This window comes from Podarcis cretensis (genome assembly GCF_951804945.1).
Source record: "Podarcis cretensis genome assembly, chromosome: 8".
In the NCBI taxonomy this organism is placed as follows: Eukaryota; Metazoa; Chordata; class Lepidosauria; order Squamata; family Lacertidae; genus Podarcis; species Podarcis cretensis.
Window position 1 is genome coordinate 89,767,379 of NC_137177.1, and position 24,452 is coordinate 89,791,830.

Sequence of the window (24,452 nt, forward strand, 5' to 3'; positions counted from 1 at the left end):
GTTTACCTTCCCGCTGGTAAGCGGTCCCTATTTATCTACTTGCACCCGGAGGTGCTTTCGAACTGCTAGGTTGGCAGGCGCTGGGACCGAACGACGGGAGCGCACCCCGCCGCAGGGATTCGAACCGCCGACCTTTCGATCGGCAAGTCCTAGGCACTGAGGCTTTAACCCACAGCGCCACCTGCGTCCCTCTAAGCACCTGGGTAGGCTTGTCTAAACAAAAATGTTTTTAGCAGGCTCTGGCCAGCACCCTGTGAAGGCATCTGCCTGATGTCAATAGGCGGGGAGTTCCAAAGTGCAGGTGTTGCCGCCCTCCAAGGTGGAGGTCCCACGTGGCGCCAGCGGCAGAGCCAGTGCCGCCGACTGAGTATAGGGAGTAGGACCGCCTGGAAGGTGGTGGCCTCTTCTTCGGCGGAGGGGAGAGAACCTTCTGCTCCGAGCTTTCCCGCGTTAACTCTATGCTCTTGGGAGAGCCGGAAGAAGGGGTGGCATTGCGACTCTACCGTTTCCTAACTCTGTGCTCTTTGAGAAGACCCGAGAGGAGCAACCCGGCTGCACGGCGCACGCGCGAAACGTCATCTTCCAGCGCCTCCAAGACGCGCTCCCTTCTGACGCAGCGGCGCGATGGCTGCCGCCGTCGCGAGGATGGCCGCTTGTCGGGGGAAGGTCGGTGACCTGTGGGCGGAGAGCTGCGGCCTCTTTGTCGGCGCTCTGGGCCGGAGGCCCTGGAGCGGGGAGGCCCCGGGCGGCGCCGCCCAAGCCCCTCCTCGGCCCCCGGCGCAGCCCCCGCGGGGAGGGGCCCCCGGCGCCCTCGCCTCTGGAGCAGCGCCGTCGCCCCAAGGACGAGGAGGGCCCCTCCTTTGCCTTCCCGCTCCCGGGCAATAAGGCGAGGCGCTCGGGGAGGCTGCTGCCTGACGCTGCGCGTGGGTCCCCCCTTCCCCGCCCCCCCCCCCGAGTTTCTGGTTTATTCTGCGTCGAGTTTCTGGTTTATTCTTGGTAGGGATCATAGCTGTCAACTTTCCCCCTCTCTTTAAGGGAAATTCCCTTACTCCGAATAGGATTCCTCGCAAGAAAAGGGAAAAGTTGACAGCTATGGTAGGGACCCCAGTGTGGAATAACTTGTGGGAGAGTGAGAGGCAGGCATCTTATTTTACTGCGTGTGCCATTGTGATTTAGGGGCTTGTCAGTGGTGGAGCATGCCCTTAGCACGCAGAAGGTCCCAGATTCAGTCCCAGCATTTCTAGGTAAGGTTGGGAAAGATTTGGGGCTGAAACGCTGGAGAAACACTGCCAGTCAGTGTGGGCAAGACGAAGCCATGTGCAGTGTGACTCAGGTGGTGGCAGCTTCCCATGTTCCCATAGGGACGTTTGCATCCTTTGCTATGATTATAGTTGGCTTTATTCTGACGATATCCCAACTAACACAAACTCTTTCCATTTCTCGTCAGATCCATTTTCTTCTGCGCAATATAGTGCGAACCTTTGCTTCACAGACGGAGGGAGAACTCAGGGTGGCACAAGTGCTTAAAGAAAAGTTCCCTCAGGCTGCTGCTATCAAAGTAGTAGATATATCAGGTAATTAGCAAAGCCTCAGGCTCTGTCTGAACACTTGCCATTCTGCAGGCTTTCCTGTGATCTGAATCATTTCTGTAGATAAGATTTGGAGAAAGGCATTGCTTTGTGGTTAATTGTAATTTTGGGTTAAGATTAAGAGTTGGCATTGTGTGCCCCTTAGTCTACCTTGTGGGTTTACATTAGCCTAATGAGAAATACTGTTTTTCTCATTTTGCTCTTGGATGCCTTTAATAAAGGTACTGTATATTGAAAAATGCAGTGGCAGTGCTCTTAGAGAATCAACATGTAGAGAGAAATGAAAAGGCTAGATGAATTTCCCCCCAAATCTTGTAAATTCTAAGTCCAACTAACAGGCAGTTGGTTGCCTTAGGTTTCCCATGTTGTTGTTGTTCTTTGGTGATCACTCGTAGCCAAATAAGATTGTTTTCCATGAATATAGTCTTAACAGTGTGTCCGTAAGTGACTGTGGAGGCCAATTCTGGAGCTGCAAATCTTTCCACAGTGAGGACACAGGTTTCTGGGCAGGAGTTGATCACGGTGAGGATTTGCCAAACGTGCCTTCCTCTTAGCTCATGCAGAATACAATGCAGTTTTCATTTGGTATCCACTGCAGTCACGAACATTTCATTTCATTATTTAATATTTTATACCATGTCTTGGCTGCCAAAGTACAGCATAGAACACAAAATAAAAATCACCTCCGCAAAATTATAATCAATAATGAAATTGAATGAATCCTAAAACTAAAAAATAAAGTTAAATGTTAGAATGAAATAAATTTTGTAAGCCAGGTTTGGGCCATCTATTAAAACAGGAAGAGCAAAGTGGCCCAGATATGCTCCTTGCTGAAGTATATTCCAAAGTTCAGGCAACACCACAGAGAAGGGTTGACTTTGTGTTCCCACAAATCGCACTAGTGTGAAATCTGGGGCACAGAGCATTGCTTCCCTTGAGAGTGGGGTAGAACATATGGGAGGATCCTGAAAGTATAGAGGACCTGCACTATGAAGGTAGTTGCCAGGATGTTGAATTGGGCCCTGGAGCATATTAGACCAGAATAAAAGTGATATTGCACTGTGACATTCCATAGCTCCCAAACATGGCGAGCAGCACCTTCTGTTATCACTAGCTGAGAAACTTAACAGGAAAGTAGCACCAAAGAGAACCCCACTGTGTTCTGAAGAGCTGGAGAGCCAGCATGGTGTAGTGGTTAGGAGTGGTGGACTTATAACCTGGTGAACCAGGTTCGCTTTCCCGCTCCTCCACATGCAGCTGCTGGGTGACCTTGGGCTAATCACACTTCTCTGAAGTCTCTCAGCCTCACTCACCTCACAGTGTTTGTTGTGGGGGAGGAAGGGAAAGGAGAATGTTAGCCGCTTTGAGACTCCTGAAGGGGAGTGAAAGGCAGGATATCAAGTCCAAACTCTTCTTCTTCTTCTTCGTCTTTGTCTTCTTCTTTTTCTTCTGAAGGAAGTGTAACCTTGTGCATAATGCCAAAACCGACAAGCCTCCCAACCTAGGCTCTGCCACCGTCATGATCTTTGTCATTAATAAACAACTTGTTTGCCCTCAACCATCCATCATCATAGGCTTATAGAACTGTAAACTTGGAAGGGATCCCAAGGATCATCTAGCTCAACCCCTGCAATGTAGCAATCTCCACTAGATCATACATGACAGAAAGGCACAAATGACATATTGTAGAGTTAGTTATTATAAATTGTCATGTGGTTTCTGTTACCATGTAGATTTCTTTCCCTGGTTGATCGTGTGACAACCCCCTCCAAAAGCCTCTATTTAAAAGTGATATCAAGCTAAAAGAGCATAGGGAATTGTTAAAATAAAATAGCTGAAAATATGGTAAAATCAAATCCATTTTGTCAAGGTGGCTGTGGAGCAATGTATGAAATCCATATAGAGTCTGAAGAGTTTAAGGAAAAGAGGATGGTGCAGCAACACCAAATGGTCAATCAGGTAAGCAGGTTAAGATATTCTGGGTTATCTATCTCTGTGTGGGAAATTATATTACATTTTCAGTTTCATGGATGGTGTGGATCTTGAGTTTTTGAGTTTCAAGCATTTTGCAGGATAATCTGCTCTTTTCTGTTCAAGCTCCCCCAGACTGTTCCCTATTCCATTTTCTTTGAATTAACTTAATTGTTCAAGTCTTTGACCTTAGTTGGGATGAGCTAATACAAGCAGTAGAATAAATTTTTGCATGGCCAGATGTTTAGAGCATGCTTATAAGTTGTTTTGGGTTACCTTGGACAAGATAAACTGACCAACAGTTACAATAAATAACAACAACAACAACAGAGATGGAATACTCTGAAGGTCGGTAACAATTCACCTGCTGCTCAGTGCATTGCAGTAAACAGCATCCATACCCGGACACAAATAGCTTCATTTTTTAACTAGTTGGGTTTCAAAATTCCACAAGCAGATGGCCAGAAGCACCTTTCCCCACTTTGAAAGCAAAATACATTGGATCAAATAGAAGCTGCTACTTTGAATTCTGTCTGTGCTTGAGGGGGTGTCTTGAACCATGCTTGGGTGTTGCCTTTTGGTCTTTGAGGTTGTTTCACCCCACTTTTTGTGTAGCTGCTTGCAATGCTTTCTTCCTCCAGGCTTTAGGTGATGAAATTAAAGCAATGCATGGACTACGGATATTTACTTCTGTTCCCAAGCATGGAAGCTAGGAGTGGCTGACAACATGCAAGATTTTCATATTCCAGAAACTGGTGAGGCTCTGAGAGAATGCTGCTTAGCACATGATACAGCCAGATGCCTTTATTTCTACCCTCCCATGCTTCTCCATCTCCCTCTGATCTACAAACTACAAATAAAATCACTGTGCTGATGTGCTGTAAAATAAGGGTACCTAAGGCTCGTTTCAAAAGCAGTATTTATTTCAGATGCAGAGGTCAGCTCTCTTAATTGCATTGATTAACCTCTTTTCCCCAAGAAGACTCGTGTCAGAGTATTGTGTGAGTCTTTTTTGCCAACAGCTGTAGAGAAAGAATGAAGAATATTGTAGACAGGAAGAAGTACTCCTTGATATCCACCCCTCTTTATGCAAAAGTATGCCAAAATTCAAGGGAAAATTATAGATGAAATGTGCTGCACTTGTTTCTGGGGTTTATGGCAATTGAGGAGCTCAAAAGGAATTTCAGAACAACAACTTTAGAGAGATTACTGAAAGAAGAATGCAGATGCCTTGTACACAGAGTGCCTTCCTTGTAATAAGGTTGCTTTAAACCAGCTGTTACAAACAGCGCAGTTTTCCAGGGTTAAATGATCCTAGCAACATTGTTTTATTAGCTGTGATGAGCAGGGCTGCCTGTCATGACCTTTCTAGGAATGTTACTGCAGTTAGTTTCTTGAAATGTTAAATGAGGCGTGATCTTTGGTGAAGAGTCATTTGCCATTTTAGCATGAGCAGCAGTGTTGAATTCTGAATATCTAAAATAAAAATGCTACTTAAGTTTTCTTCCAGTCTAACTGCAAAGCGCTCTGTATTCTAATAGTATTGTATAGTGAGCTGACCTGGAATACAAAGGGACTTGTTGGACTGCAACTACAATTAGCCATATGTCACACTGTGGTCTCTGGGAACCGCCAGTACCATTGCGAGGCAACCCACTGTAATATTGGTATAGGATCCTTTGCACCCCCTGCAGCAAAGTTGAAAGGGCAACAGCATCACTTCAGGCTACAGAGAACGCAGCAACAGTATTAGACAAACCTCAGCAACCATGGCAACGTTGCTGACACCCACCAACTACACTGCAGCATTAGAATGTCTTCACATTAACTGCGTGCCAGGAACCAAGCCATGCATAGTGACAGGGTACCCCTGTAATGCCATACTGCTCATCACACAGATGAGACTCAAACTGGCAGATACTACAGCACTTTCACCATTGTTTGAACCACTGTGGTGTCCTCAACACAAGGCAAGTTTTTTTTAATTGCCACTTTAATAGGGTATCTTCCTGTGTGTTTAGTTCTCTGTAAATCTCACTGGAATCAAGAACTGAAGGGAAGATATATGCATGTTTTCATTACATAAACAGTCCAGCACTCACTGCAGCTGGGGGATTGAATCCCCTTTTTCCACATACAGAGCTTGCCAACAGCAGCCTTGAAAGGGAAGCAGAATGAGGTGCAGAGGAGAAGGAAGATGGAAGCCCCTAAGAACTGCTGTTGATTGTGGTCACTTGCCATTCATATTCAACAGTTCTGATCACTTAGCCAGGCAGAACACAGTATGGAATGTGAGCATTGGATACCACCTGCTAAGTGATTAATGTTACAAAATGGCTGTGGAACGTGATGGAGCAGATCGTACATCTGTGCCTCAACACACTTTTGTCTGTCTTTTAGTCATGTTAATAGAATCATATCAACTTATTGTCTGTTGGCACTATAAAACACCCACTGTGATCCTAAAACATAGCTTGTGCTACAACCTTTATCACAGAAATGAGAGTGTTTCTTCAAATAAAACATAACCTCACTGTATCACTGAAGTCTTGTTTTGGAGCTGTTTCACCAGAGTTCTAGTCAATTATTAATTCATTTTCTTGACTGCTTTCCACAAGAGTCTTAAAGCAACTTACAAACACTATAAAAATAAGAGTATTTAAAATTGGCAATTAACACACTAAAATCCACTAATATAATCCCCTAATATTTAATAAACAAATGAAACGATGGATAAACTTGGTCACCATAAAAGAATGCCTGCAGGAGCCGTAATGACCTTAACATTCAAATTCTTGGGAGAAGAGAAATGTCTTTGTTTTGCACCAGAAAGATGTTAATGTCCCTGTTCACTTGAATAACTGAGAAACTATGGATGGACTTAGGGGACTGGCCTGCAAACAGACTGGCTTCTCATTGTAATGAGAATAGTGAAAATATTGGTGTAAAACCAGTCTCCACAAGAGGGAGAGAGGAGCCGTCCTTGCTTCATGGTACAAGCAGGAGGAAAGCAAGATGAGCTTAAGGTAAAGGTAAAGGTACCCCTGACCATTAGGTCCAGTCGTGGCCAACTCTGGGGTTGCGGCGCTCATCTCGCTTTATTGGCCGAGGGAGCCGGCGTACAGCTTCCAGGTCATATGGCCAGCATGACTAAGCCGCTTCTGGCGAACCAGAGCAGCGCACAGAAACGCCGTTTACCTTCCCCCTGGAGCGGTACCTATTTATCTACTTGCACTTCGACATGCTTTTGAACTGGGCAGGAGCTCGGACCGAGCAATGGGAGCTCACCCCGTTGTGGGGATTTGAACCGCCGACCTTCTGGTCGGCAAGCCCTAGGCTCTGTGGTTTAACCCACAGCGCCACCCGCGTCCCCTATGCATGTATACTCTGAAGTAAACCTCCTTGTGCCTCTTATTATTTCTCCTCCTCCTCCTCAGCGCATTACAAACGTTTGAGGCTAGCTTGAAACTTGCAGGGGTCTTATTGGCAGAGGAGATTGTTCTTCTGTCACCTCCCACCTCTGGGAGTGGCCCTCTGGCAAAAACAAGTGTGTAAAATACCAGGTGTTAGACCTGCTTTTCATGTTTAGTGGGCAGTATTTGAGTCACTACTAGAGATGTATGTTTTTGTGGCAAGAATAAGGCAATGAGTGGTTGTGTTGTGGGGGTGGAGAGTATTGAGAAATACAAAGCACATATATTTCTAATCATACCTTAGCACACTTTGCTGATTAAGAGCATGGTAATTTGTTTTGCAAACAAGCATGTTCAGCAGATATATGAATTAATCTCTGCATGGCATAAAACACCCTTCCCCAACTTTGTGCCCTCAGGCTGGTTGGGCCTGATTGAAGTTGTAGTCCAAACCATCTGAAGATCACCAGGTTAGGGAAGGCTTGCATAGAAGTCCATGCTAAAGAAAGTAGAACCCAGCACAAATTTCTCACATCTCCATCGCTGACCTTATTTAACACCAGCTACTGTGTGGGAAAAGCCACTGGGAATTGTGTTACATATTATAGTGGGCTCTTTGCCAAGCCTTCCAGAGATTTTTTTCTCCCTGCTTGCCTGGGAGACTAAAAGCAGCAGGAGAGCTTCCATCAAGCAAGGTCGTCTGAGGCTAAGCATCTATATGCACACTGAGTACAGTTGCCTAGCAGGCTTTGATAAAATCAAAGAATTGTAGAGTTGGAAGGGATTCCAACCCCTGCAAAGCAGGAGTCTTATCTAAAGCATCCATGATGGCTGGCCATCCAATCTCTGCTTCAAACCTCCAAGGAAGGAGAGTCCACCACCTTCTAAGGAAGCGCATTCCTGATGTTTAGTTGGAATTTCCTTTCTTGTAACTTGAAGCCATTGGTTTGAGTCCTACCCTCCAGAGCAGGAGAAAACAAGCTTGCTCTATATTCCATGCGACAGCAATTAAGATATTTGAAGGTGGCTATCATATCTCTCAAGGGACGCAGGTGGCGCTGTGGGTTAAAGCCTCAGCGCCTAGGGCTTGCCGATCGAAAGGTCGGCGGTTCGAATCCCTGCGGCGGGGTGCGCTCCCGCTGCTCGGTCCCAGCGCCTGCCAACCTAGCAGTTCGAAAGCACCTCCGGGTGCAAGTAGATAAATAGGGATCGCTTACCAGCGGGAAGGTAAACGGCGTTTCCGTGTGCGGCTCTGGCTCTGGCTCTGGCTCTGGCCAGAGCAGCGATGTCACGCTGGCCACGTGACCCGGAAGTGTCTCTGGACAGCGCTGGCCCCTGGCCTCTTAAGTGAGATGGGCGCACAACCCCAGAGTCTGTCAAGACTGGCCCGTACGGGCAGGGGTACCTTTACCTTTACCTTTATCATATCTCTTCTCAGTCTCTCTTCCAGGCTAAACATACTCAGCTCCTTCAACCATTCCTCATAAGGCTTGGAATTGTTATAAAATTTAGAGTGCGCACACATAGCAGACACACACTTCACAGAAAACCAATCCTTCGCCCTTCAAAATATAGGAAATATTTTATGAGAAAATTACACATTAGTTTAGCACACAGAACAATCCCCAAAAGCCCTCCTGACTCTCAACTAAATATTTCCCCTGCAGAAGAGAAACCTTTCTCAATAGTTCTTTCACTTTCAAATCCTGTCTTAAGGGCATATTTTGTGTATGAATAGCGTGGGCCTGGCACCTGGATGAGAACCAAACTATTTACCATCTCAAAAGAATGGCCAGACTGCCCAGGTAAAGCTATCAGTAAAACCTTATCAGATATCCTGGCAGAAAGGAGAGAAGCCACAAAATCAAATTTCTGTGTAGACTGCCTCTTTCTGTGATTTATGCTTTTAGTGCATAGTCTTTGGCATTAGGTTGGGCAACGTCTATAAAGGGGCTTGCACTCCTTTATATTCCCCACTACCTGCAAGGAGGTGGGGAACCCTGTTGCAATAGAAAAATAAAATCTGCCTTGCTTTCACTAGATCTTGCCTCCATCCATCCTTGTCTGACCAATCATGGACTTATGGGACTCGAGTCCCTTGGGGAATAGGGCAACAAAAGCCAACCCCCCATTTTTCTACAAGTTTCCAGACCCTTGATTATATTGGTTGCTCTCCTCTGCACATGTTCCAGCTTTTCAACATCCTTACTAAATTGTGGTGCCCAGAACTGGATACAGTACACGCTAGCAAGGTTATGCTTAAAATTCTACAAGGCAGGCTTAAGCAGTATGTGGATTGAGAACTCCCAGAAGTGCAAGCTGGATTTCAAATGGGCAGAGGAACCAGAGACCAAATTGCAAACATGCGCTGGATTATGGAGAAAGCTAAGTTCCAGAAGAACATCTACCTCTGCTTCATTGACTACGCAAAAGCATTTGACTGTGTCAACCACAGCAAACTGGCAAGTTCTTAAATGGGAGTGCCTGATCACCTCATCTGTCTCCTGAGAAATCTCTATGTGGGACAAGAAGCTACAGTTAGAACTGGATATGGAACAACTGATTGGTTCAAAATTGGGAAAGGAGTACGGCAAGGCTGTATATTGTCTCCTTGCTTATTTAACTTATATGCAGAATTCATCATGCGAAAGGCTGGACTGGATGAATCCCAAGCTGGAATTAAGATTGCCGGAAGAAATACCAACAACCTCAGATATGCAGATGACACAACCTTGATGGCAGAAAGTGAGGAGGAATTAACCTTTTAATGAGGGTGAAAGAGAGCACAAAATATGGTCTGAAGCTCAACATCAAAAAAACTAAAATCATGGCCACTGGTCCCATCACCTCCTGGCAAATAGAAGAGGAAGAAATGGAGGCAGTGAGAGATTTTACTTTCTTGGGCTCCATGATCACTGCAGATGGTGACAGCAGCCACGAAATTAAAAGACGCCTGCTTCTTGGGAGGAAAGCAATGACAAACCTAGACAGCATCTTAAAAAGCAGAAACCACCTTGCTAACAAAGGTCCGTCTAGTTCAAGCCATGGTTTTCCCAGTAGTGAGGTATGGAAGTGAGAGCTGGACCATAAAGAAGGCTGATTGCCGAAGAATGGATGCTTTTGAATTCTGGTGCTGGAGGAGACTCTTGAGAGTCCCATGGACTGCAAGAAGATCAAACCTCTCCATTCTTAGGGAAATCAGCCCTGAGTGCTCACTGGGAGGACAGATTGTGAAGCTGAGGCTCCAGTACTTTGGCCACCTCATGAGAAGAGAAGACTCCCTGGAGAAGACCCTGATGTTGGGAAAGATGGAGGGCACAAGGAGAAGGGGGCGACAGAGGACGAGATGGTTGGACAGTGTTCTCAAAGCTACCAGCATGAGTTTGACCCAACTGCGGGAGGCAGTGGAAGACAGGAGTGCCTGGCGTGCTCTGGTCCAGGGGGTCACGAAGAGTCGGGCACCACTAAACGTCTAAACAACAAATGCCTTTCTTTGGCCTGGACGCTCGACTTCTGTTGGGGCAGCTTAGAATACCGGTAGTATTAGCTATTTTTGTACTGAGAACCAAACACACAGGAAGATACGCTACTAACTCGCCCCGCGTCTTGGACCCCGCAGTGGAAACTTCCCCCTTTCAGAGCACAAGAAAAGAGAAGCCTGTACAAGCCACGGCCACGCCCCTTCCCTCTGATTGCTTTATTTCAGGACCTGTAAACGCGCTCTTCTTTCCTGCGTTGACCAATCAGGACTTTCGATGGCCGTTTCAGCCCGTCCCTCCTTCCCGGGTTGCGTCAGCCTTTCCCGCGCCGCTTACAGTAGAAGCCACGGAGCGCTCCTCGGGCGCCCCCCGCCCTGCATTGGCGTCACTCCCGGCCTCGCCCAATCGGGGCAGCCGCGACTCTCCCCTCGCCGGAGCGCGTCACTCCCCTTTGCGGCCAATGGCGGCGAGGCCGGCTTGGGAAACGGGGCGGGGCGGAGCCTTTATAAGGCCTCGCTCTGGCGCCGCTGCCGCTTCGTCGCCCCTCGCTCTTCGCCCGCCTTGCCGGTCCCCGTCGCCATGGCAACCGCCTCCGCGCTCCCGCTCTTCCGGATCCTGGCCCGAGCCGCCCCTTGCTGCTGCCCGCGCCTGCCCGGCCCGCGGGGGACTCGCCGGCTGCACCTCACGGCGCCCAGGTAGGGGGCGGGGGCGGGGGGGGGTCGCGTGTTGGGCGGTGGAGCCTCCCTGGCCGGGCGCAGTCTACCCGAGGAGGAGGAGGATGGTGGGAATGGCCAGGGGGCGACTTCAAGGCTTCCCCCTCTCTTTTCCTCCCCCGCGTGTCCCCGGCTTCCCCGGCCGCCGCCTTGGGAGAGGAAAGGGGGCAGGAGGGGCTGGCGGCGACCCCCCCCCGCGACCCCCTCCCCTCCCCTCCCCGGCCCCTCTCTGCCCCGCTGCTTCCCTCGGGGAGCCCCTCCCGGGCGGGCGGGCGGGCGGGCGTCGTGGCGCCACTCCCCCTGGCGGCGGCCCGGAGTGCAGCAGGCTGATGAAATCGCGCCGGCCGCTTGCATGGCTCGGCCCCGAGCTGCCGCCGCCGCCGCCGCGGAGTTTCGCGCCGCCAGCCCGGGGTTGCCTCCGTGCCTCTGGAAGGGAAGCTGATGGGGCGGGTGACGGGAATGCTTTATGCTCAGTATTATGGGCACCGGAGGCGCAGGGGCTCCCCAAGGCTTCCAGGAGCAAAGAGTTGGGAGGTGCAGTGTGTTGTGCAATGGTTAGTGTTGGGCCAGCAGCCCCCTCGGAGACCCCAGTTCACTGTCTCTCAGCCCCTCCTACCTCGCAGGGTTGTTGTGGGAGATTATTCGAGGAGGGGGAGAACCACATGCGCTGCCTTGAGCACTTTGGAGAAAAAAGGTGGGCTATTAAATAAAGACATAAATAGTCGTTGCTTGAAAAGGAGTACTGAATCCTGTCCCTAGAAACCTCCTGAAGTGGAGGGTGCGGGTCCCCAGACTTTCAAGGGCAAAGTGTGGAGCCCTAATTGGGAAAGGGGCACCTGTCATCTTTCTCTCTCCCTGGTGCTCTTATCGCCTGAGGAAGCCTGGTCTGCTTGCATGCAAGATAATATTCTGCAGAGCACAGTTGCACTTTCCCCACTTCATGAAAAACAGCTTTGAGAACTTGGTTGGTGTTGGGCAGACAAGTTTCCCAGGCACTTTTTGAGATTCTGGAAGTTTGAAGAGTGTGCAAAAGGAATGTGAGAGAAAGACGATCTCTTTCCACAGCAGATTTGCCCTGTGGGTATCTGTGTATCTGATTCACCAAGACCCATTGCATGCTAGCCAAAACCCCAGCATGGCTGGCTCACAGTAGCAGCAAGGGGGTTTCCTCCCTCACTGCAGCAAGAAATGGAACTTTCTTCCGAGGCTGCACCAAAATATCCTCCATTCTTTGCAGAGAGATAGTAGCTTGAGTAAAACACGCTTTTGCCTGAATATATTTAAATGTTGTTCTTCCAAATGGGCTCTGTGAAGTCATTCTACTCATACTGCAGTGGCAATTGCATGTAGAATTGGGTATTTTCTATTTTAGAGCAAGAGAAGGCCTGATCTTGTTCTGGAGCTCATCCTTCTTACTCTTCACAATGCCTATGAAGGCAGTTATGTAATGCCTTTGTGACAGTTGCTCGTGTGAAGTTTTTAGCTCCCTTGCATTCTTGCTCCATTTTGCCAACTGTTGGCTGTTGAGCGCATGCATTTGGCTGCCCTCCCCCCCCCCATGTCCCTGTCCTCCTGACTCCCATGAGATCTGTGAACCTTTAAGTGTTGGGTCAGATAGCCTGGGAATATGTGTAAGCTGCTCTGTGGGGAAGTAATGAATTTCCAACAAGGCACTCCTAAGCTTTTTGGGGATCAAATGCTTTAAAAACTCTCTGCTTGCAGGAATGAAGCAGTTGTCATTTCTGGGAGGAAGCTGGCCCGGCAGATCAGGCAAGAAGCCCGCCATGAAGTGGAGCAGTGGGTTGCAGATGGAAACAAAAGGCCCCATCTCAGTGTGGTTCTAGTTGGTGAAAACCCTGCCAGCCACTCCTATGTCCTGAACAAAACCAAGGCTGCGGCTGATGTAGGTATGTCTTTCCTGGCCAGCGTCTTCTGCGGTATTAGTCATTGCACTATTGCTGGCAGAAAAAAAGGAGGTCTCAGATGAGTCCCCACAACTCAGCTTGGTTTGTCTCTCCTCCTGACCATCTCCTGGAGCCTGTCTCAGCTGCTGCTTCCTCACCTGCCCTTTGTTTTGAGCCGGGTAAGCTCGCCTTACCTCAGGAATACTGGCTGCAAGTGGTTCCCAGGGTTTAAGAGAGGCATCCTTCCCGGCCCTACCTGGACACACCCAAGACTGAACCTGGGATCTTTTGTATGCAAAACAAGTGCTCAGCTGCTGAGCTACAGGCCTCCTCTAAATTTTGGGCAGTGATGGGGCTGGGGTGCAGACGGGTGTGCCTTTCAGCTATATGGCAGACTGCAGCAGGGTTTGGCCAAAACTGCCTCTCCCCCTCCACAGTCCACTTAATTTTGGTTTCTCTGGCTTCTGCCATCTCACCCCTAATGCTGCTGCTCTAATAATCCTGCTTCACTTTTGTATCAGTAATTGTTTCAAAGCTTGAGGTGGGAAATTGAAGTAGGACTTGAAAAGATTCAAGCTGGAAAATGCAGCAGGTGTTGCCTCTTTAGTACTTCCTGCTACTGTGGTGGTATTAGTAGCAACAGCAGAGATCTAAACGCTTTAAAACAATATTTTGGGTTGCTGAGCTTTGTCAGAACTCTGCCTAGGCAGCAGTTGCTTTTGGGGCTTCACTCTAGATGTGGCTTTTGAATGGAAAATGTAAAAGGAGAGAGACCCCAGGGCTTGGCAGCCACTTGAGGTTTTCATTTCACGGTCAGATTGCAGTTACTGGATCTTCACTGCCTCATCCACTCTTGCTGTAGTTTGACATGAGGACAGTGAGCCTCATGTATCCTAAAGAATGTACACAACATTTTTGCACTGTTAAGCAACTCTGGTATTCATGGCTTCATTTAGCTGGCTCTAGCAATTCCCTTGCATAGTTTGCAAGCCTGCTAAGTGTTTTGGGAGGGGAAGTGCTAACCAGGGGCAAAAGGCACAGGCTCACTGTCTGTCCAGATGTAGGATCATAAATAAAGACACTTGGGCTTTACCAACTCGTGGACGTTGTCACAATTAAAAGCCCTTCCCCATAGACCAGGACACAATGTTCACTAGAAAAGCCAAAATGGGGTGTTGCTCACTGCATCTATTATTTCTTTTGCTTCTTCAGAATACTTTTCTAACAAACATTTCAAAATCGATTGTATTCTGCGTTTCCATCTGGATCTGTTCCGTATCTTAATTTCGTGTGTGCTGCTGTTTGCCTATTGTGTTCCTTCTCTCCTTTATTTTCCTCCATAATGACTTTTTTAAAAATTGTAAATGGCTTTGGGCCAGGATTCTATTTGATTTCTCCCCTCCTGCCCCCCAAATAAAATAGAATAAAGTTTACACTGGAGCCGTTCCTTGACTTATACTCATGAAATATGGATTACCAACTTCAATCGTCTTTTGACCCTCTTTCATCACTTTTGGTACTTCTAGGAATCAGCAGCGAAACGATCCTGAAGCCGGCCTCCATCACTGAAGAGGAGTTGCTTGATTTAATCAGCAAGCTAAACAATGACAGAAATGTAGATGGCCTCCTGGTTCAGCTCCCTTTGCCTGGTGAGTGCCGTGCTTTAGGAGAAGCTCTTCATCCAGCATCCCTAGACACATACCCATAAGTGTCAGCTTCTGATTTCCCCCTCCGATCATCCTGTTCCTGGGATTACATGCATCTGACTTCTTGCACTAAAATCTCTCCCCCCCACACTTTTCCCTCCAGAGCATATTGACGAGAGGAAGGTGTGCAATGCTGTGAACCCCGAGAAAGATGTGGATGGCTTCCATGTGGTGAATGTGGGCCGGATGTGCCTTGACCAATACTCCATGCTGCCAGCGACACCTTGGGGCGTGTGGGAAATCATCAAGAGAACGGGTAGGTGTTGGTGTGCAAATACTGCTGACCTTGAGTCGCTTGAAAGAAGGCAGAGCCTGACTTGGGTGTTCTGTGTTGCAGGGATTCCGACCCTGGGCAAGAATGTGGTTGTGGCTGGCCGGTCAAAGAACGTGGGGATGCCCATTGCGATGCTGCTTCATACGGATGGGCGGCACGAGCGCCCTGGAGGTGAGGGTCTGGGGGGCCTTCAAGTGCAAGCTGCTTTTCCCAGGGATTCTTTTCCTCTTGGTCCACTTTCCTGGTGAGACGGAGGCTTTTATGATCTTTGCAGGAGGCAGCAAGTCATGTTTGCTGCGAGTTTGTGTCGCTGTGTGGCCCCAGACTGATAGCTCCACTCTGATACTGCCTCTTGCTTGCCTGGATAGAAAAGGGTGTTGGGTGTTGCAGGGGTGGGGGCTGCATGTGCAAAACTGGCTTTTACAGTACAAAGTTAAGAACCACACTTGTCGCTCCACCCACTGCCTGCATGTTGCCCATATAACCCTTGCCTTATATGGAAGGTGTGCCTGCCCCACATTTCCCCTTCAGCTGAAGCCTTTAACTCCGAATCGTTAAACTGTTGTTGTTTTTTAATGCGCTTTTTCTTGAGGCACTGGGAGGTCTTGGCTGGACCTCTTAGTGGGAATATACAAAGTAATTACCGTATTTTTTGCTCTATAAGACTCACTTTTTCCCTCCTAAAAAGTAAGGGGAAATGTGTGTGCGTCTTATGGAGCGAATGCAGGCTGCGCAGCTATCCCAGAAGCCAGAACAGCAAGAGGGATCGCCTCTTGTTCTGGCTTCTGAGATTCAGAATATTTTTTTTCTTGTTTCCCTCCTCCAAAAACTAGGTGCGTCTTATGGCCTGGTGCGTCTTATAGAGCGAAAAATACGGTAAACCCAAACTGTTTCACGAGGCGGGCGCGAGGAGTGCAGACTCTGGGGGTGGTAGGAGCACGTGGCGAATTGCCAGAGGAGACTCTGCCCCATTCCTCCTCCCTAGCTGCTGCTTGCCCTTCTGAAGGCCGTTGAGGCTTCTGCCAGGAGGCCCGGTGTGTCCTGTTCTGACTGCAACTTCTCTTTTCAGGGGATGCAACAGTAACCATCTCTCACCGCTACACTCCAAAGGAACAGCTCAAGCAGCACACGATTCTTGCTGACATTGTGGTTGCTGCTGCAGGTAAGATCCTGGGTGGCTTCTTTAAGAAAAAGAGCCTGAAAGCAGAAGCCCTTGAAGAACACGGCTGCCATGCTAAGAATAACTAGGAAGGCTTCCGCTAGGAGTCTGAATGCCGACGCTTCTGCCTGTGGAATTTCACATGCTGCTTCAAGCAGATGGCTGTTGGCTTGCAATGGCTGCCCTATGTTATGATGGATGACAGGCACCCTTTGTCAAGCTCTCGGGCTTTGTCCTGTGGACGTCTGCCTGTGGCCACATTAAATGAAGATCAGTAGCTGCCTTAGATGTTACATGCAGAAATGAAAGTGAAGGAATTAAAATGTTAACCCCTGAAATGTTGCATTGCAGGCATCCCTAATCTGATTACAGCCGATATGATCAAAGAGGGAGCTGCGGTTATTGACGTTGGCATAAACCGAGTCCGGGACCCTGTTACTGCAAAACCAAAACTTGTTGGAGATGTGGATTTTGAAGGTAAGCAAGGGTGCTTTGTCTTTGGACCCCCAGCCCTCACAGGGACTGGTCTTGCCTTGCCTTAGGCCACCTGACGCCATGCAGCTGTTTTGGAGTATGCCTCCCATCCATCTTGTTCTGACTGGCTCTGATGGGAATTGTAGTTCAAAACATATTGAGAGCGCCGGGTTGGGGAAGGCTGGGTTAGGCAGATAGGCTCCTGCTGTCTCAGCTATCCTTGGGAGGGTTGCAGTTTTGAACGAGCTGCATAGCTTCTCCTATAAGGCAGTGGGTTAGCTTGATGCAGAATATATCCGGTTACTTGATATCTTACATAAAAAAAGATTGTAATTCTTCCTTGTAACTTCATCCTGCGACTTCTGTCTTGGATGGAGCAGCTGGTGGGCTGCGAATTTTGAATCTGGTGCGTGCTCCTGGCAGCACGGAGTGGACTCTTGCGTGTGACCTTGTTTCAGCTAGTAATGGCAGGAGTTCAAATTTCTGAAAGCTTCAGCACATGCAGCTCTTGATACTGTAAATATCAGCTTAGCTAACGTATTAAGACAGTTTGCCCGACAGAGAAACACCTAGATCTGGCCAGTTTTTTTGTAATGTGAGGATGGGTAGCTGCCCAGAACTCCTGCTGAATGTGCACCACTGTGTGGTTTGGGGCTTCTGGCAAAAGGGCCTGACTCTCTTCCCCTACCAATTATTCTGGCTGATAATATGGAAATACTCTTAACTATGGAAGGCGTCTAGAATGGAGAATATGAGGGGTGCAGGCAGTGGACTTTGAAGGACACTGTAGCTCATTAGGGTTTTTTTTGGTGAAGATTAATAAGGATTCTAAGGGACGCGGGTGGCGCTGTGGGTTAAAGACTCAGCGCCTAGGGCTTGCCGATCGAAAGGTCGGTGGTTCGAATCCCTGCGGCGGGGTGCGCTCCCGTCGTTCGGTCCCAGCGCCTGCCAACCTAGCAGTTCGAAAGCACCCCCGGGTGCAAGTAGATAAATAGGGACCGCTTACTAGCGGGAAGGTAAACGGCGTTTCCGTGTGCGGCTCTGGCTCGCCAGAGCAGCTTCGTCACGCTGGCCATGTGACCCGGAAGTGTCTCCGGACAGCGCTGGCCCCCGGCCTCTTGAGTGAGATGGGCGCACAACCCCAGAGTCTGTCAAGACTGGCCCATACGGGCAGGGGTACCTTTACCTTTACCTATGGTATACACATTTTTATGTTTTTATATTGTAAACTGCCCTTTGATCCTTGGGTGAAGGGCAGTATAGAAATACAGCAACAATTTTGTCCTTGATTCGCCTCTGTCCTGCTTGCAGCCTCCTCCTCGGGCTTTTGACACTTGTTTTCCTTCTGTGCTCCATCATCTCCTTTCCTCCTTTTCCCCAGGTGTGAAGCAGAAAGCCAGCTACATCACTCCAGTCCCTGGTGGGGTTGGGCCCATGACAGTTGCCATGCTCATGAAGAACACCATCATTGCTGCAAAAAAATTGTGGCGGCCTCAGGAGCTGGAAGCCCTAAGTGCCTAATGCTGGACTTCCTAGGGGCAAGCAGCGCCATTCCAAATCTCTTCCCAAACACAGCCTAAGGGACAATGCAATATTTATTTATTGGCTGAAAGGGCATCAGAGAGTCTCGCTCTGGAGTATTTATTTTAAAGCAATTTTTTTCCAAGGCAAAAGGGTCCAACATGATACATGATTCCGATCATTTAAGCGTCTGCATTTATGTGCAGGAACCAAGCTTGAGGTTAGGATAGAGGGGAGTGATTGTGCTATCTCTCAAACCCAGTAGGAAGCTGTAACTGAGGGCCAAGTGTGTGTGTTCATTGTACAAAATGTGTCTTGGTGTGTACATGGTGCAATTTCAATTCACCAGCCTCTGCTGAACCCAGGAGATACTATGTTATCTGCTAGGATTATACCACAGCTATTCTGGAGTCAGATATTGCTATTTTCTACAAAGCCTTATTTGTATAACCTTTCAAAGCTCTTGTAACAAAAGTTCTCAGTTCCTAAACATTTTCCCCCCGAAGATGGAGTGGACTCAAAAGCTAGACAGTATTTTGAGATATAGTGTTGTGTTAGCCTGCAAAAACCTGGGTGAAGTTCGCTGTGCCTGTTCAAGCTTGCTTGCTATTTACATGGGCTGTTACTGGAGCTTGGAGGTTGCATTTGAATAAAAGTGATTCACATAGCACATTCAAACGTTTGCATTCCAATGTGTGCACTGATAAGGGGGATCTTAATTGTGCAGCAGCTGAAGAAGAAGAATAGTAACTCGGTGGTAAAGCGTATGTGTTTTCTGCCAAAGGTCCCAAGTAGTATCCCTGGCATTTGTGTCCCCAGGTTTTTTTGAATACCAAATCTCCGTGTGACCCATGTGGTTTTTTTGCAGTCTGGTAAGAGTCCCATTTTTTGTGACACTTGACATTTCCGACATGTGACTACATCTGATAACACTCTCTCTCTCCAACCTGGTGCCTTCTAGATATGTGGTCAACAGTGCCCATCAACCCCAGCATCATCCAGCTATGCTGGCCATGAGTCATGGGAATTGTAGTGTAAAGCATCTACAGGGGCACCATGGTGTGGAATCCTGACTTACGGCACCCAAGTCATTTTAGATGGTATAAATCTGAGAATCCTTAGCAAAATACTGAATTGGCTCTTGAAGATGAACACGATTTTCATGAGCACAACACAAATGGAAGAGGTTCAAAAATTTATTAGACTATAAATGTTACTATAGTAGCAATGTAATAGCTCTGGGGCTGAAAATCTTTTGCTTTAGAAATTGTGTGTGTGTGTGTGTTTGTAGTGGCACTGAGCACCGCAGTGCTAAGTAGCTGATGGCGGGAGTAATAGATTTCATAAGCCCAGGTGCATGAAACACTTGGCTTCCACAAACAGCCTTTTGATTTACAAATCCTGCTAAAACTTTATAACAGTATTGTTAAAGCAGCCTCTACTAAGCAGTACACAGTAGTGGTACAAAATAAGTGAGGAAAATATACAAGGCTATGTTCAAGTTCAAGTTGTTCTTGCAGCCTTCACTGGCTTGGCACCTTCCAATGGTTTAGGAATCCAAATCATACGAACCTCCACTAGCCTGGCTAAGCTACAACGGACTGATGGGGCACAAGTTTCAGGGAGGCTGAGTTAATTCTATTTAGAAGTAGTTGCCCAGGCATAATACACTGTTTTGTTGAATTTTGTCCAACAGTTAATGGGTACTTGATTGACATAATATGATAAATAGGATGCTAAATTCAAGTTTTTCTTTTGTTTTGACTTCAATATTTACAAAGTTACAAGGAAATCATCATTAATTTCACACAGGTTCAAACCAGGTGCAATATTTAGCAAGCCAGAATATTCTGTACATAAGAGTCCTGTTTTAGAAGTAAAGTATCCTTTCCAAAGAAAATATCAAGTCTTTGAAACTGCACAATAGGGAAGAAATGGTAACTGAAAAAAATCTGATTCCAAGATGTTTTTTTTCTGACAAGTAGAAGGAATGATCTTTAAGCCAGTTAAGGCCAACAGCAATCAGCAAACTATCAGATAGCTTGACAGCCAGGTGACAAGCCACACACTCACATTTCTGTTGTAGACCGCCTTTTTCTGTGACATGTGTGTTCTAAAGCCTTTAAAAGTTCTTGTGCTCCTTTGATCTGGGTCCTCACCTCCTACCAAGCAGAGGGGCGGGGGGGACTTCTGTTGCAACAGAATAATAAAGATCTGCCTTGCTTTCACTGGATCCTGCCTCAGCTCATTCTTCTCTTGACCAATAATAGCTCAGTTGGTTAGAGCAATAGTGCAGATAATGCAAAGATTGCAGGTTCAGTCCCTGTATGGAGCAGCTGCATATTCCTACATTGCAAGGGGTTGTTCCATTCCAACTCTATGATAACAAACTTGAGTTCCTTAAAATGGGTGTTAGGCTGTTAAAGCGCACCCTCCAATTTCTTGGGGACAGTGGTATTGGCGCACACCGAGGGAGGTATCTCATGGCACTGTGGTTGGCCAGGGATGCCATGCTGGGAACCCCCAGCTCTTAACAGAAAACACTCATTCACTAAGAGCTTACCCACATTTCCTCGAGTTCAGATGGCGAAGGTGACCATTCACTTGGAACCAGCTTGGGGCCTTCATGGCAAATGCACAAACAACCAGCATTTCTCATGAAGGAATTCCACGGGAGGTGTCTCCTTGGGCAAATTGAGAGTCATCAGAAGTCCAAATCTGCTTTGCTGCAACTGGGTTCTGTTGCTCCTCCGCCTTCGTCAACAAGCATGTGCAGCATTCAGATAAATGATACGTCATTTGAAGATGGCAGTAATCTGGCTCCTCCTGCCTCTGCAATACTATGGTTGATAGTGAGAGAGAGGGTTTTCTACAGGAATGGAAGGTTTTATACGCTTAGCTACAAAGTGAATAAAAAAGCTACTGGCTCCACTGAGAGATGTCCTACTGAAATCCATGAGCCATCAGAGGAAAAGACCAGCAGGTCCAATTGGAAGGAACTGCTGCAGACCACAGGGAGGAGCTGACCGAAGACACCCAAGTCCAAAAATGATACTGTTCCTCCATCCAAGGAGCTCAAGTTCTAATAAGTTCCTTTGTTCCCACAGACTATTAAAGTCCTATTTCCATGTTGCTTGGATGGATCTTAAGCTGGAGATCTAGGGTCATCATGGCACGTGACCAAGCAGGATGGAATGTCACAAATTGTCTAATTTTCTGATGCTAAATGTGTGTATATATATATATTTATACAAAGGACCCCCCATTCCTGGGACTATAGAGTGGTCTCGCTGCCCATGTCCCGGGGTTGCTTCTCTGTGTCAGTGTCTTCATAATCTGACTCCATCTCTATCTTCACCTGGGGCACAGCACAGATGGGATTTCGAGAGTAATTAAATGCAGGAGAAGACGGGCAGGAAATCTTCAGGTGAAGTGTAATACTGGAAGAAAAGCAGAAAAAAGGAGGTTAGTTGGTCAGACCATTGCAGCCAAGGAATTCTATTCTATTCTACTCAGGCCTTGTTGTCCCTCTGCCTGTCAGCTCATCATGCGGCACATCTGAACAAATCCCCTTTCCACTGCTCTCTTGTGGACCCTGAAGGCTCACGAAGCAGCTGCAACCTGGTGCCCTCTTGGCTCCCTGGCCCACAGCTCCAATCCTTTCTCACCTTGCCACTTCCTCCTGGCCTGACCATGGTGGTGGTGGTGGTGGCAGAGTTGGGTCCAGCCCTGCTTTTTGGCTTGGCCAAAGCTGCCCTTTGTTTCACTGGGTGCTGCTCTTCAGTCCATTGCTTGCTTTGCTCCACTTCCTCCAGCCATCCTGTGCCTTGGCTAGTTGCACAGGCTCTCTCCTCACTCTGAGGACAGAGGGCTTCCTTCCAGTTGCCTCACTGTCATTGTCCTTTTCCTCATTCCTTCTCCTTCACTTAACATTCCTCATACCTCCATTGGCTTGACCTCAGCTGCCTTGCCAATTATTTAATTTATTTACTTATTTATAGCCCACCTTTTCCTCCAAGGAGCTCAAGGTGGTATACATGGTTCTTCTCCCCCCTTTTCATTTAATCCCCACAACAACTCTGAGGGAGGTTAGGCCGAGAGGCAGTGACTGGCCCAACGTCACAAGCAGTGAGCTTAATGGCCAAGTGGCAGTTTGAACCCTGGTCTCCCAGGTCCTAGTCCAACACTCTAACCTACACTGCAATAGCCCTCCCTCCGTCCCTCCCTCCCAAGGTGTCTTTCCAGCTGTCAGCTGGCGCAGCAACACTATTTGTGCCCTTTATTTGACTCAGAGCTAAATGGACCAGTTTTTGTGTCATGTCACTGAAGTTGACTTGAAAACATTAGTTGTTCCATGAAATGCTCACATTTCATATTTTTATTATGCCAATCTGTGCTGCAAGACTAGAAGATAGAGGGTTGGGGGCCCTCAGGAAATCTCCACTTGGACATGTTCACCTGGATGAGTTGCTCTCCAATTTGTGTGCTGTTTCAAAGTGCCAAATAAACATTTCATTGTGTAAATCAGTGCCATGACGGCTTAACATTGTAGGGCATAGAAGTAAGAGATGGCAGAACCCTTTGCAAATTGAAAAGGGGTATAGCAATGAGGCATTTCATTACTAACCCCTTCATAATTGTTAATAATCTTCCTATTCTTAGTTCGCCTTTATCGGGGTTTTCCCCTGCATCAAAACTCAGCCACTGCCATCATAAGAGAACAAGGGTGGTGTTCATGCTGAGTTACAGCACCTCTTTTTCTAGAAAAATAGCACTGCCCCTTATAACCCCATCTTCTTCTGCTTTCTGCCCCCCAGATCTGGAAGACTCTCTGTTTGCATTTTTTTACGTTAAAGTAGGAAGGCTGTCAGCTGACCAGGTGTGTTGTTTACCTGCGATCCAGGTCTGACCCGTTAGGAGATGCATCAGAACGCAAAGCTGCAGCTGGAAGACCTCTTTCCTGCAGAGAAACAGAGATGGCTATGAAACTGTTTCAAGGCAGGGGAGGAGGAAAGCATGAAATGAGTAAGAGAGAGGAAGAGCTGCAGAAGGAAAGGCCCAGCTGGTTTCCAACCAAGTTCTCATCACCCATTCCCAAGGTGCCTCCATCCATCACTGACCACTTTCTTGGAAGGAACTGTTTAGTGAAAAAGGATTTTGGATTTAATGAAATTTGCATGCCCTGCCCTGCCCTCAACCAATTTTAGTAGAACTACGTTCTTCCAATAGTCTTTTAAAAGCAGTGGCTTGAAGCCACCCCCAAATGCAAAAGCCTCACCCCACCCCATCCCTCTGGCCCCGGGAGTGCTTTAGGGCAGGGAGTGTGGGCTCAGTGAGAACATGACACACCATGAGATTTCTGGGAGCTCATGACCTCTGGGCCCCTGTTGGCACCCCCACTTCCAGAAATTAACATGGGGCACAAGCAATCCATCTGTGCAAAGCCCAACTGAAGTGAGTGTCACCCCTGCTGCTCTGCCCCAGCTCCCACCCCTCTCAACGGGACTCCTGGCAGCTGGTGAACTGTTGGGCAGACTTTGCCCTCAAAGCACCACACTGGTTTGAATCCCACTCTGCTGCCACCGGTAACAGCATCCAAAATCTGCTGCCTCTCACCTTGCTCATGGTATGGCGGCCTCTGATGACTCCACTGAACTGGAGCCTTCTTGCAGGAAAAAAGTGAAGTGTGTATATCAGACATAGGCATAGTACGGAAGACAGGCATTTACGAGTCCTGAATAACCCAGAACACTCTTCACCTTGGCTCTTCTGAATGCTCTTCAGCTCATCTCAGAGAGGTAGCACGTCAGTTTTTGCATTGGGTTTATCAACCTGCCCTTTCCAAAAAGGCTCACAGGACGGCTGGTGGGTGATTACTGGTCACAGTTCAGGATCCTTCCCCAAATCCTTTCAAGTGCATAAGGGCCTAACACTATGCATTCCACCCAAGAGCAGGAAAGGCTGTTCCATGCAGAGTGCAGAGGGGTGATTAACCCTTTCTCCACCATCCACTGGGACGCAGGTGGCGCTGTGGGTTAAAGCCTCAGCGCCTAGGGCTTGCCGATCGAAAGGTCGGCGGTTCGAATCCCTGTGGCGGGGTGCGCTCCCGCTGCTCGGTCCCAGCGCCTGCCAACCTAGCAGTTCGAAAGCACCTCTGGGTGCAAGTAGATAAATAGGGACCGCTTACCAGCGGGAAGGTAAACGGTGTTTCCGTGTGCGGCTCTGGCTCTGGCTCTGGCCAGAGCAGCG

The 24,452-nt window shown here is 47.9% G+C and overlaps 3 protein-coding genes across 11 annotated transcripts in view; 2 read left to right on the forward strand and 1 right to left on the reverse strand.

Moving 5' to 3' along the window:
* The first annotated feature begins 538 nt into the window (after positions 1–538).
* On the forward strand, positions 539–13,073 carry BOLA3 (bolA family member 3). 5 transcript variants are annotated; one of them, XM_079987643.1, is made up of 5 exons: positions 539–666; positions 1,448–1,574; positions 3,460–3,548; positions 4,202–4,315; positions 12,888–13,073. In XM_079987643.1, the coding sequence occupies exons 1-4, from the start codon at positions 625–627 to the stop codon at positions 4,271–4,273; spliced, it is 330 nt and encodes a 109-aa protein (XP_079843769.1). In that variant the 5' UTR covers positions 539–624; the 3' UTR covers positions 4,274–4,315; positions 12,888–13,073. The 5 variants fall into 5 exon arrangements, with proteins under 5 accessions (XP_079843769.1, XP_079843768.1, XP_079843770.1 ...); XM_079987642.1 differs by lacking the exon at positions 12,888–13,073 and adding an exon at positions 4,583–6,098; XM_079987644.1 differs by lacking the exon at positions 12,888–13,073 and adding an exon at positions 5,701–6,098.
* Positions 10,714–18,875, forward strand: MTHFD2 (methylenetetrahydrofolate dehydrogenase (NADP+ dependent) 2, methenyltetrahydrofolate cyclohydrolase). Of its 3 annotated transcripts, none has more exons than XM_079987529.1 (8): positions 10,714–11,147; positions 12,888–13,072; positions 14,596–14,718; positions 14,879–15,031; positions 15,113–15,220; positions 16,119–16,211; positions 16,560–16,685; positions 18,064–18,875. In XM_079987529.1, exons 1-8 carry the CDS (start codon positions 10,729–10,731, stop codon positions 18,201–18,203), a joined length of 1,347 nt encoding a protein of 448 aa, XP_079843655.1. In that variant the 5' UTR covers positions 10,714–10,728; the 3' UTR covers positions 18,204–18,875. The 3 variants fall into 3 exon arrangements, with proteins under 3 accessions (XP_079843655.1, XP_079843656.1, XP_079843657.1); XM_079987530.1 differs by lacking the exon at positions 10,714–11,147 and adding an exon at positions 11,515–11,719; XM_079987531.1 differs by lacking the exon at positions 10,714–11,147 and adding an exon at positions 11,813–11,859.
* SLC4A5 (solute carrier family 4 member 5) overlaps positions 18,705–24,452 on the reverse strand; it is an 84,821-nt gene continuing 79,073 nt past the window's right edge. For all 3 annotated transcript variants that reach the window (XM_079987441.1, XM_079987443.1, XM_079987442.1), the window contains 2 exons: positions 23,096–23,163; positions 18,705–21,643 (listed from right to left, as the gene is read on the reverse strand). In XM_079987441.1, coding sequence (XP_079843567.1) covers positions 21,478–21,643; positions 23,096–23,163 — 234 coding nt within the window. In that variant the 3' untranslated portion in view covers positions 18,705–21,477. The remainder of the gene's footprint in view (positions 21,644–23,095; positions 23,164–24,452) is intronic.